Here is a 13862-nt window from a genome sequence, read left to right as displayed (position 1 = left end):
TACTTTGTATACTACCATTATAACACAGTACATAATACAGTAGAACCTCTACTTACGATTGCCTAAACATACGAATTTTCCAACATACGATGTGAAATTCGATCTAATATTTGACTCTACACCCGAAGTAATTTCCAACATACGAAGTCGTCGAAGTTTCGCATATATAAGCTAAGTTAGAGTAGTGTAAGTTAGAGTAGCCTAAGTTACGATATGTATCTCAGTCACCACCTCTCCACCCACACCTACCGAATTAAATGAATTACAGTGTATTCTTATGGGAATACAATATTTGATTTAACATACGACCATTTCAACATACGAACTAGGTCCTGGAACGAATTAAATTTGTATGTAGAGGTTCTACTATATATACTTTTTTCTTTGAGTGACCTACATGCTAACCCTGGGGCTGTTGCCAAATGATACTTTGATGACCATGGGTCTCCTATGGCCAAGAACAAAAGAAACTGACTGACCTCAGGGACAATGTTTTTCATAATGATAGGAAAGGAAGAACATCATGAGGTAAAATAAAATTATTTTAAAATTTTATTTAATGAAACTTAGTTCTTCCTTTCCCTCCCTTAAAACCCAATTGACTTTGGTTAACACACATCAATTATATTGTAATGTATTTCACAAGATGAGAAAAATACAAGAAAAATATTTTGTGAAGAACATACTTACATTTTGGACATGATAAAAGCCAAGTGGAGGACCTTTCCCTGTATTCTTAATTGGTTCTGTAGAAAATGCCTCATCATGCCGGTGTAGAAAGCTGTTAGAACATATGACCACAAATAAATATACAGTTTGCAAGAAGGATAAAGACAAGAATTACCCTATATACTTGTGTACAAGATATCAAGATAAATTTTTTATGCAAAAATATATTTACCTAAATGTTTTTTCTTTAGTCTTTAGGACAGGAAGAGCTATGCTCATGAGGTCCTACTATTTTGTCTTCATCAACTAAATGGCTTTAAATACATTTAGGAATGTGTATGTGTGTATTACCTAGCTGTGGTATCCAGGGTTGGATCTGTGCTTATGGGGTCCCATCCCTTTGTCACCACTTATCAAACTTTGTTTAAAATTCATCCAACTTGTTCCACAAACCTACACATTTATCTGGACAGCTATATTTCCTAACATCTCTTAAGAAATCTTGCTTTTTCATCTTTTCACAATGATCTCCTGCTGATCTTTCGTTCCACACTAGTAGATCCTCCCTGTTCATTATTTTTTTTTATACTTTCTGATCTAAATATCATCACCATATCACCACTCTCTCTTTTTACCCTTCCAATGTGGGAAGTCCCTGTTTTCACATTTTTTCCTGATGTGTCTTATCATTTAGATATGGGGTAGTTTTGGTTGCTGCCTTTTGTATTCTGTTTTTCTTATACCTTGTGTGGTGACCTCACCAATCAACCAATCCGTTGCAGCTGGTCACTCTTGAATAAAACCTGTAGCCTCCAGGAAACTGATAATAGCCTCCGAGAGGTACCATAAATCACTCAGAAAAGAGAAATTGTGCTGTTGTCTGAGGATTGATAACATGGTGCAACAGTTGTATTTACCTAATTGTAGTATACAAGAAAGGAGCAACACTCAATGGATCCCATCTCCTACCCTCCAATTTATCATACCTAGACTCAAATTCATATACAGTTCTAACTTAATCTATATCCTTGATTTCCAATTATTGCACTCAGATTTTGATTCATATATTGTTCCAGCTTGGGCTTAGAAGGTAATATATCTAAGTCATTCCAAGTATTAATGCATCTATTTGGAAAACTGTATTTCTTTACATGCTTTAGACATGTATTCTTCCTTATTTTTTTCTCATGACTTCTTAAAGATCTTATTCCTAATCAAGAGATCCCTTCTTTCAATAGAGTCTATCCACTTTGTCAACCTCAATATGTATTTACCTAGTTATATTTTACAGAAAGAGAGCTATGGTCATGGTGACCAGCTTTTGTATCTTTCAGTATCCAGTTTGATCTTAAATTCTTGTATAGTTTTTGCACTCACTGTTTCTTCATTCAGTTTGTTCCAGATATCATTCACTCTGTGTGGGAAGCTATTCTTTTTTAGATCTCTTCTATAACTATCCTTTTTAAGTTTCTTTTTGTGTACTCTGGTTTTTCTTTTGTCACACTTTAATTAGTCATCTCTATCAAGGACTTCCAACCCTTTCATAATTCTGTATATGGTTAGTAGGTCTCCTCTTTCTCTCCTTTGTTCCAGAGTAGGTAGTTTGAGTTTATCCAATCTTTGTTTGTATGTCAAATTGGAGAGTGTTGTTGCCATCTTTGTCATTGCTCTTTGAATTCTTTCTATTTCTTTATGTTTTTTTCAGTACTAGGTGTCCATAGTGTTGCAGTGTACTCCAATTTTGATCTTATCAATGTAACTAATATTTTCTTTACCATTTCTTCATCCATGTAATCAAAAGCCTTTCATTGATCTCAATAAATTGAAAGTTTCTCCAAATGATCTGTTGGTATGTTTGTCTGGTGTCATGTCATTGGTGATAGTTACTCTTAGGTCCCTTTCTGAGTTGACTTTTTTAATTTCCTTTGTACTGATTTTGTAATGTCCTGATATTCTGTTTTTATTTTTCCAAATTCTATTATACTACATTTCTTGATGTTGAAAATCACTTCAATCTTCTGACTCCATTTTCAAATTTTGTCCAGGTCTTCTTGAAATTATTTGCAACCTTCTTATGTACTTATTCTCTTTAGTATTAACCAAGTTGTATTATATGGGAAGGGAGCTATATTTGTGGTGACCCATCTTTGTATCAAAGTATAAGGATGTGAAAAAAGTCATAATAATGATATATAAATAAATGAATAAATAAAAACTATAATAATGTATATAATAAATAAAATACATAAATAAAAACTATAATAATGTAAATAATAAATAAAATACATAAATCCATAGGTATAGTTAAATAATAAACAAACAGGTAAATAGTAAGTAATAATAAATTGACATATAACTAATGATAAATAAGAATCAAGAAAATAATAATAAACAAATGGGCAAATGATAAAACAAATAAACAAATAATATAAAATAAATCATAGTCATTATATCTTGCTTAGATGTTTATCTAAATGATTCTTAAAGCCTTGAACTGAACGGGACTGCTCGGACAGACAGTCTAAGGAATGACAACAACAACAACAACAACTACATTGCACTACCTCTGCAGGAAGTTTATTCCATTCATTAACTACATGGTTGGCAAAGCTGTTTCTACCCACTTCCAAATTAAATCTATTTCTGGACAGTTTGAGACCATGGTTTCTTGTCTGATTCTCATTCAGTGCAAAAAAAAATTCACTTTTTATGTTGTCAATTCCCTTTAGAATCTTAAAGACATATAACTAATAATATATAAGAATCAAGCAAATAATAGTAAACAAATGGGCAAACGATAATAAACCAATAAACAAATAATATAAAATAAATGATAGTCATTACAGTATCTTGCTTAGGTGTTTATCTAGATGATTCTTAAAGCTTCGAACTGAACTACATTGCACTGCCTCTGCAGGAAGTTTATTCCATTCATTAACTACATGGTTGGCAAAGCTGTTTCTACCCACTTCCAAATTAAATCTATTTCTGGACAGTTTGAGACCATTGTTTTTTGTCTGATTCTCATTCAGTGCGAAAATTTTGTCACTTTTTATGGTGTCAATTCCCTTTAGAATCTTAAAGACCTGTATTTTTCAGCATCAACTTTTTTCTTAAAATCTTGTATAGTGTTTGCACACACTGTTTCTTTATCTAAATTATTCCAGGTATCCATTACCCTATGTGGGAAGCTATTTCATTTCAGATCTCTTCTATAGTTATCCTTTTTGAGTATACTTTTCTTGTCCTCTGGTTTTTCCATTGTCACAATTTAGTAAATCATTCCTATCAAGGATTTCCATTCCTTTCATGATTCTATAGACAATCAACAGATCTCCTCTTTCTCTTCTTTGTTTCAGAGTTGGTAATTCCAATTTGGACAATCTTTGTTCATATGTTAATTTGGAAAGAGCTGGTGCTAACTTTGTTGTTGCTCTTTGTATTCTTTCTAATTTCTTTATATTCTTTTTAGTACTGGGTGTCCATAGGGTTTCTGCGTACTCCAGTTTTGGTCTTATTAGTGTAATTAATATATTTTTAATAATTTCTTCATACAAGTAGTCAAATGCCACTTTCATTTATCTTAATAGGTTGAAGTTTTCTCCGACTATTTTATTGATATGGTCCGGTGTCATGTCTTTGCTGATTACTCCAAGGTCTCTTTCCGAGTTCACTGTTTGGACTTTTTCTTCACCAATCTTATAATTTCTTAATCTCTGTTTTAACTTTTTCCAAACTCCATTATACTACATTTCTTGATATTGAAGTTCACTTCCCACTTTTGAGTCCATTTCCAAATTTTGTCCAGGTCTAACAGTAATGATTCACAATCCTCCTCTGTTCTTACTTTCTTTAGTATTTTTGCATCATCTTCGAAGAAATTCATATAACACTCCACTCCTTCATCCATGACTGGAGCCAGCACTGACCCTTGCAGGACACCACTTATCATGTCTTCCCATTTCGAGTATTTGTCTCTAATTACTACCCTCATTTTTCTCCCAGTCAGGAAGTCTTCCATCTATACCAATAATTTACCTATGATGCCACCTACTGATTCTATTTTTCTTATTAATTTCTTGTATGGTACCTTATAAAATGCTCTTTGTAGGTCTAGATAGGCACAGTCTGCCCATCCATCCCTCTCTTGTATTATTTCTATTGGTCTCGAATAGAAGTAGATCAGGTTTGTTGTACATGATCTTCCTTGTCTAAATCTAAATTGATTTGGATTCAGTATAGTTTTGTCTTCCAGATGTTTAACCCATCTACTTCTGACCACTTTTTCACATATTTTTGCTACTGTGCTTGTTAGGGAGACCAGTCTGTAGTTAGTTGGATTTTCTTATTTCCTCCTTTATATATTGGTACAATATTTGCATTTTTCCAGTCTTGTGGTACCTTTCCTTCTTTGAGCGAGCATTTGATTATATTGTATATTTTATCTGTTAACTCCTCTACACATTCTTTCAGTATCCAATTTGCAATTCCATCCAGACCATGCAATTTTCTGACATCAAGGTTTTTTTTATTTGGTCACTGGTTTCCTTCTGTGTTGCAGTTATTTCCTTCATTGGGTGGGGGATTTCTGTCTCTCTATTCCCTCACAGTTAGGTGAGTTCTCAATTGTGAATACCAATTTGAAATGATTGCTCATAATTTCTGCCATTTCTAGTTCTGTATATTCATAATTTCCCTGGCACAGCTTTTCTATTTCTTGTTTGTTTTTAGTTTAACATTTACATATCTGTAAAATAGTTTAGGTTGTTCCTTGCATTTTTCTATTATTTCTTTTTCATAGTTTCTCTTTTCATCTTTGTATTTTTACATAATAGTTTCTTAGTTTGATGTATGTTTGCCATTTGCTCATTTTTTTATTTTTTCCATTTTTTCCAAGCTTTGTCTCTTTTATCTTTTGTTGTACCAGTTCTTTATGTATACTCTTTCTTGCTTTTGTTGTGGTACATATTTGTTCACTCCCTCATTTTAAATTTCTTTTAGTATATTTAATTTCTCTCCCATCCTTGTTTCTTCCTTTAGGAATTTTTCCCAGTTTGCATTACGAAAGAATTTTTAAGTTTCTCAAAATTTGTTTTGTTGTACATTGGTCTTCTATGTTTCTCATTTCTTCTTAGGTCTATTTGCTCTTTTAGTTCGAATTCCATTAGTACATGGTCACTCTTTCCTATTGGTGTTTTGTAATCTATTCTGTCCACAACTTCAGGTTCTGATGTAAGTATTAAATCCAGTCTCGATGGTTCCTCATTGTTTCTGCATCTGGTATTTTCCTTTATCCACTGAGTCATTGTGTATTCAATGGTCATATCGAGCAGCATGTTGCCCCAGATGTTTTCTCCACTCTTTACTGTCATTTCTTCCCAACATATTTCTTTTGAATTAAAATCACCCATAATTACTATATTTCCTCTTTCCTTCAGTATATCAGTCAGTATCTTCCAACAGTTTGTGTATGTTTGTATTTACCTAATTCTATTTATCTAATTGTAGTATACAGGCAGGGAGCAACACTTATCAGGTCCCAACTCTTACTCTCCAATTTATTATACCTAGCCTCAAATTCATGCACAGTTCTTAGACTATATCCTTGATTTCCAATTATTATATTTAGATTTTAGATATTATATTTAGAGGTGTGGAAGGCAGAGGTGAAAGGGGTGAACATGAGGGGCAACCAAGGATGAGATGGATGGATGGGATAAAAGGGGCATTGGGAAAAAAGAGAATGTCTGTTGAGGTGAGTGGAGAATGGTTGTGTATGGATGATTCTGTAATGCATGGAAGGGAGTGTGTGGGGATGGGGGGTGAAGGAGTATGTGTGAATGATATTTTGACACAGTCCAAAAGGATTTCTCCCCTTTTTTTTTTTTTTTTTTTTCATGAGGGGACAGAGAGGGGGGTTCACCGATTAAATGAAGTGGCCTTGCTTTGGATGTGCTGTCTTGCTACATTGCTTCTGACTCAGGAAATATCTACTCATATAGGAATGATGATACTTTATTGTACTGTGACTCCCCCTCCATTATGTTGTCCCCCCCTCTTAACAATGTCCTGTATGATTTGAGTATATATTTCCATTTTTGACTCTGTCCCCTGTGGTAGAGAAAAGAAAGAATATTGCCACCAAGTTTTCCCACTCGGGTAATAAAAGGTGGCTCAAACAGGATGGAGTGATGGGATTAGGTATCTTGCTCTCTGTAAACCTAAGTCAAGGCATAAAAGGGTTTGGGAGTTTTCCAACTAGAACCTTAATGTTTGGGTCTTTTAATATGCATGGGTGTGATACATATGAGAGTAATATGGAAGAGAAAGGTAGTATGTTTGTGAGAGGGAAGATGGATGTGTTGGCATTAAATGAAACTAAGTTGAAAGGGAGCAGTGATTTTGAGTTTAGGAGTGCAGGGGGAGGGTGTTAGGAGTGAGGAGAGGACAAGAGAGGGATGGAGTGGCTCTACTAGTGAGGAGATAGGTGTGTGGTGAAATGGAAGGTTTCTTCAAGGTTAATGTAGGTGAAACTGGGGAGATGTGGGTCTTTGTAAGTAGATATGGGCCTGGTAGTGTGAAGAGTGAAGAGGAAAGGGGCAGTTTTTGAATAGATTTAAATGAATGCCTAGAAAGTTTTGGGAGAAATGACAATATAGTAGTATTGAAATATCTCAAAGCTAGAGTAAGGTATAAACCAATAAGTGGAGTGGTTGGGAAGTTTGGAGTGCCACGTAAAAATCACTGTTGAGTTCATGGTGATGTGTTTAGATAATTAATGATAGTTCAAGCAGTGTTTAGGAATAAAGTCAAGCATAAGTACAGTTGGGAGAGAGTGGAGGATGGAAGGGTGGTTGATAAGGCATTAATGGACTATGTAGTGGAAGATTCTTACTGTAAAAAGGTGAATTGGGTGGAATGGAAAACAAGTTTAAGTTTCTTGTGATTATACTCTGTTGAATATTGCAATGGATAACACACTGACCCAATGAGTCAAAGGTTTGACAGAAGTAAGAAGAAATACCAACCCAGCAAGGTAGGACTTGCTGCTTCTCAAAGAACTCAATATTACTGACTCCTAAAAGTATACATACTCAATAGGAGAGTGATCATATAGTGTTTGAATCTTAATTGGTAAATGGAAATATAAATAAGCCATAAAATGAATTACACAGACACAGCAGATACAAATTTATGAAAACAAATTATACAGATTTGAGAAAAAACAAACAAAAAAACAGACTGGAATGAATTAATGCATGCAAAGGAATAGAGAAGAAATGGGAAATCTTTCTAAGCCTCTACAACTTAGGTGTAAATGAATGCACACCAAGAGTTACTGGAAAATGTATAACGAATTGGTTTAATAAGAAAAATGTGAGAGATTGGAGACAGAAAAGAAACAGCAGAATAGAGGAAGAATATAAAAAGAGCTAGAGTTGAATACACATAAATCCAAAAATAGAAAGATAAGAAATTTGACAAGGTATTATTGATAAGTGCAAATATAAACCTCAGCTGTTTTTCAGATGGGGCAGTGTAGGATAAGGTGTTTGGTGTTCTCTGTGTGATGATTGTATCTGGGGCAGTTTATGTAGCCAGGCTTATTATGTGCCAGTACTATCTTAGTGTTGATGGTGACCTGAATGCAGTCATATTAGTTCAGTTTTTGCTATGGGGTGAATGTCAGGAGGGGTTTGATAGAGTAGGGAATTTGATGGGCAATCTTTAAGTATCCAATCAATTTTCTCTAGGTAAAATAAATTTGTAGAGGTAATGGGTAACCATAGGAATGCTGGTTTCAAAAGCATAAGTTTGGAAGTGAAGCACACTGTTCACAAACATCACACAACTACTGTAAGGATTCAATAATAAAGCTCCACCAGAAAGAACAGTTATGGTTGCTTAGATATAAACAAAGCTTTTGACAAGGTCCCTGGACACATACTATCCAAAAAGATATTTGATACAGATATCCATAACAGTGACAAAAAGTTGTTAACAAACTTCATAGTAGGAGGACAAGACAGAACAACCTAAAACAAACATATATCTGGTATAAAAGACTTTACACTGGTGTTCCTCAAGATACAATATTTTCACCCTTGCTGTTCAACCTCTTCATGAGTGATCTACCAACTCCTGAACCAGAACTAAACACCAATGTTCTCTTATATGCAGATCACTTGAGAATGATAACCCAGCACAGTAAATACAAAATAGCAGCAAAGAACACCCAAGCCTACTTAAAGAAACTGAAATCATGGTTCAAAAATAACAGAATGGTACCTTCACCCCAGAAATTAATAGTAAAAGCACTCACTTAAGACAACCATGAATAAAAAATACCCTATTGTAAAATCAAATGGCCAAACACTTCCACTAGAAAGGAACCCAAAAAATGAGACTAACATTTGATACTTATAAGACATTAAATTCACATATCAAAGATATAACAGAAGATATCAACAAGAAAACAAAAATATTAAAACTCATCACTAGCACTTACTTTGAACAGTAAAAAGAAACTCTAATAACCATCTACAAACAGTTCATAAGAAACACCCTAGTATACATTTCCATAGCATGGCTCCCAATAATCAGCAAATTGAATACAAACAATTTACAAAATACTGCAGAATGAGGCAATGGGAATAATAACAGGATACACCAAAACCATCCATATAGGACATCTACATACAGAAACCAAAATCCTCCCAATTGAACACCACATGAAAATGACAGGAACACAATAGTCTATGCCTGAACACCAAACAACATACATCCTTCACACTACATTTCATAACAAAGAGAGAGAGAGAGAGAGAGAGAGAGAGAGAGAGAGAGAGAGAGAGAGAGAGAGAGAGAGAGAGAGAGAGAGAGAGAGAGAGAGAGAGTGTGGGAGGGGGAGAGGGAGAGAGAGAGAGAGAGAGAGAGAGAGAGAGAGAGAGAGAGAGAGAGAGAGAGAGAGAGAGAGAGAGAGAGAGAGAGAGAGAGAGAGAGAGAGAGAGAGAGAGAGAGAGAGAGTGGGAGGGAGGGAGAGGGAGAGAGAGAAAGAGAGAGAGAGAGAGAGAGTGGGAGGGAGGAGAGGGAGAGAGAGAGAGAGAGAAAGAGAGAGAGAGAGACAGAGAGAGAGAGCAGCAATATCAACCATCTACAACAATCTACCACCTAAACCACAGAAACACATACACACCAAGTAAAGACCAATACATAAGGGCATTAGTGAAGGATAAGTGCTTAAGATAGGGGGAAATGATGAGTAGAGCCTCACAAGGGTCAATATTGGCACCTATAATGTGCTTGACTTCAGTAAATAATATGATGGAAAGAACAACAAACTAATATGTTTGCAAATGATGCAAAGATCTGAGAAGATACATTAGGGTTACTGTCTGTACTGTATTAGTGTAGAACTGTTTCTATGTCACCAGCTTCTGTAATAGGAGGAAGGGAATAATTATTTGGTGTCACTGGAGGGTGTTGATGGATTCTGAAGATGAGTTCCAGGGGAACAACTCTCTGACATCTATCTCACAGGACCATCCTTTTCAGGTACCCATAATTTGGCCTCCTTTTCACACAACCATGAAGATAATTCATGCAAAACACTGATCTATATTTCAAACATAAGAAAAATAAGAGTACAGGTACAAGAAAATAAAATCCAATGGATGCAACAGCCCATCTAGAATCCTTACTTGAATTGACAGAAGATATCAGCATATTCAGTTGAAACACTGAATGCTTGGAGGACAGTGACTCTAAATGTGAATTCTTTTCCAATCTGTAAGTGTGGTGGTAGGTCTTCATCTTCTTTGTTACAGGAATCTGTTGATGAAAGACTGCTATCTCCACGCCCACTGTCACATTCCCCACCAACTTCTGCATTATATATAAGAAAAAGAAAGAAAAAATATCCATTATATCTTCACACCAGTTTGGATATAAACTATTTTAAATGAAATCCTAGAGTACATTTGACATGCATATTTGACTTTGACATGCTAACATTATCCCAAATGTCCCTATTTTCTTAAATATGGAATAAGACAATCATGACAATACCTTCAACCTTATTGCTCTCAGCTGAAGCAACCTGACCCTCCACTATACGTTCATCTGCAGCTGCATTATGTAGGTTCTTTTCAAGGACCTGTGCAGAAATTGACTCACGCTTGGCCTTGGGTCTGCCAAAGGTACTGTCATTGAATGAAATACGAGCTGACTGTCGAACTCCTGCAGGCTGTGTGTATTCTGTGGTTTCCTCATCTTGAAAGAATGTTAAGAATTTTTCTAGAATCTGTTTATGTATACTTCTAACAAAGTTCAAAGTAAAATAAATGTAAAATGTAATGTGAAAAAAAATACAAAATGGTGCATAATAATCATACTGTATTTTTGTTAATGAACAATGCATCTTAAGGCACTAATAAAGTATTTCATCATGAAAATATTATATATATAATATATATATATATATATATATATATATATATATATATATATACATAATTATTTCAGACAAATGAGATAGAATGTGGGTGGGGAAGGGCAAACGAAGATGTGTTGGGAATAGAGTTTATTGTCCTAACGCTGCGACCAACTTGGTCTTCTTCTTCTATTCCCAACACATCTTCGTTTGCCCTTCCCCACCCACATTCTCTCTCATATATTATATATATATATAGTATATATATACCAAAAGGCATTTTCTCCCTTATTGTGAAAATATAACATTGATAAAATAATAAAGAAGAACAACAACAGGTACTGTAATGACAAATGACAACTGTGAATCCCAGATGAAAACCGATTTGGTAAGAGAACACATTGACATTTTTTTTTTCATGATGAATGCATGGGTGCATCAAGGTCTCACTGCACCATTCCCAAATAATGTATATACAATATACTGGGGAGGAGCCATTTAAGTTTAGAAAAGAGGATACATAATTTTAAGTAAGATATGAGAGAAATTTTTGCTAAAGTGGAAGTATGTCCTTTGGGGTTTCATGGATTTTTGAGAAAGCATATACCCTGTATTGAGGTATTGACTGCATGGTAACATGCAGGTAATACTTTAGGGTCTGCTTAGGGGCTACAGACTGGAGCCACACATCATTTGTCTATATATGAGTAAAATCTCTACTCAAAGAAAAATCATGCTACTTTTTTAGTACAACTGTCCCTCCTTTATGTTCCCTTAAAAATGTCCTTTACCACTTCTATGACTATCTCATCCTATCCCTTGTGGTAGGGGGAAAAAGAATTCTGCTAATGCTTTCCCATGTATATCATAAAAGATGACTAAGAGGGACAAAGTAAGACTAAGGATCCTGCTCTGTGTTCATCCTACAAGAAAACAAGGCATAAGAGGAACATATGTGATAGGAAGAAATTGAAAGTAAGTGTGGGTAAAACAAGATAATCAGATGTACAAGGGCTGGAGTGGAAAAGAGCTGGAGGTAACTCTTAAAGGGGAGAGACTAGAGGAACTGGATAGTTTTAAGAATTTAGGATCCCATGTAGCAGGGAATAGAAGAGTGGGGTTGGAAGTAAAGTGTAGAGTGAAGGAAGCAAATCTTAGGAGATTGAAAAGTGTCATGAAAAATAGGTATACAGGAATGGATGAAAAGAGATGACTATATGAAGGGGCAATTGTGCCTACAACATTATATTGGACAGAGACTTGGAGTTCAAGGGAAGCACAAAGGAGAAATTCATGTGTATATACATTATTGTTGTATACAGGAAAGTAGCCCTGCTCATTGGGTCTTATCTCCTACTCTTCAATTGATCTTATCTAGCCTCAAAATCATCTATGGTTCCAACTTGTTCCATATCCTTAACTTCCAATTCTCATATCTAGACTTGAATTTATGTATTCTTCTAGCTTGGGCTATATCACTTCTAATCTATTCCAAGTATTTATGCATCTGTGGAAAACTGTATTTCTTAATATCCTTTAGACATGTAGGCTTGCATAATTTGTTATCATGACTTCTTAAAGCCCTTCTAACCCTAATCATGTAAATGTATTTACCTAGTTGTATCTAACAGGAAGGGGAGCTATGTTTGTGGTGTCCTGTCTCTGTATCTTGCAGTATCTAAATTGTTCTTAAATTCATGTATGGTTTTTGCACACACTATCATTTCATCCAGTTTATTCCATACATCCACCACTCTGTGGGGAAAGCTGTTCTTTTTCAGGTCTCTTCTATAACTGTCCTTTTTAAGCTTCTTCCATGTCCTCTTGTATTTCTTGTATCCCAATTTAGTAAATCTTCTCCATCAAGGACCTCCATACCTCTCATGATTCTATAGATGGTCAACAAGTCTCCTCTTTCTCTTCTTTGTTCCAAGGTCAGTAACTCTAGTTTTGACAATCTCTCTTCATATGACAGTTCTGAAAGTGTGGGGGCCATCTTTACAGTTGCTCTTTGGATTTTTTCAATTTTCCTTATATTCTTTTTAGTACTGGGTGACCATAGTGTCACTGCATACTCCAGTCTTGGTCTTGTCAGTGTGACTAGTATTTTCTTTACCATTTCTATATCCAAGTAACTAAATGCCACTTTCATTGATCTCAGCAAGTTGTAGGTTTCTCCGACAATTTTGTTTATCTGTGTAACAGGGGACATGTCCTTTCAAATCCCACATTCTTTACTTCCTTTTCACCAATTTTATATTGCCCTGATATCATGTTTTTACTTTGTCCAAATTCCATTGTACTGCATTTCTAAATGTTGAAGTCCACTTCCCACTTCTGACTCCATTCCCAAAGTTTGTTCAAATATCTCTGCAGTGACTCACAGTCTATTTCAGTGCTCATTTTTCTCAACAACTTTGCATCATCAGCAAAAAAAGTCATGTAACTGTCCCCACCCTTGTCCATTTCATTCACATAAATAGCAAACATTATTGGAGCCAATATCAATCCCTGTGGAACTCCACTAATCACCTCTTCCCAAGTAGAACCCTCATCTCTGAGCACTACTCTCATTTTTCTCCCATGCAAGAAATCCTCCATCCATTCCAGTAGTTTACCTTGTACCCCTCCTATGGTTTTGACTTTTCAGTTTGGCACTTTATCAAAAGCTTTTTGTACATCTAGGAAAGCACAATCAGCCCATCCATCCCTTTTCTGTATTATATCTAATAGTCTTGAGTTAAACAGATCAGATTTGTGG

The 13862-nt window shown here is 35.2% G+C and overlaps 1 protein-coding gene across 16 annotated transcripts in view; it reads right to left on the bottom strand.

Moving 5' to 3' along the window:
- The window catches only part of unc-104 (kinesin family member unc-104), a 400417-nt gene that overhangs the window by 52286 nt on the left and 334269 nt on the right, over nucleotides 1–13862 (bottom strand). For all 16 annotated transcript variants that reach the window (XM_076197529.1, XM_076197534.1, XM_076197523.1 and 13 more), the window contains 3 exons: nucleotides 10738–10941; nucleotides 10371–10554; nucleotides 691–781 (listed from right to left, as the gene is read on the bottom strand). In XM_076197529.1, the coding sequence (XP_076053644.1) occupies nucleotides 691–781; nucleotides 10371–10554; nucleotides 10738–10941 (479 nt within the window). The remainder of the gene's footprint in view (nucleotides 1–690; nucleotides 782–10370; nucleotides 10555–10737; nucleotides 10942–13862) is intronic.

The sequence above is a fragment of the Oratosquilla oratoria genome, chromosome 1, assembly GCF_046742065.1.
Source record: "Oratosquilla oratoria isolate Oo_2021 chromosome 1, ASM4674206v1, whole genome shotgun sequence".
NCBI lineage: Eukaryota > Metazoa > Arthropoda > Malacostraca > Stomatopoda > Squillidae > Oratosquilla > Oratosquilla oratoria.
Note: the sequence above shows the minus strand (reverse complement) of the source record. Positions and strands in the feature narration are given on the sequence as shown.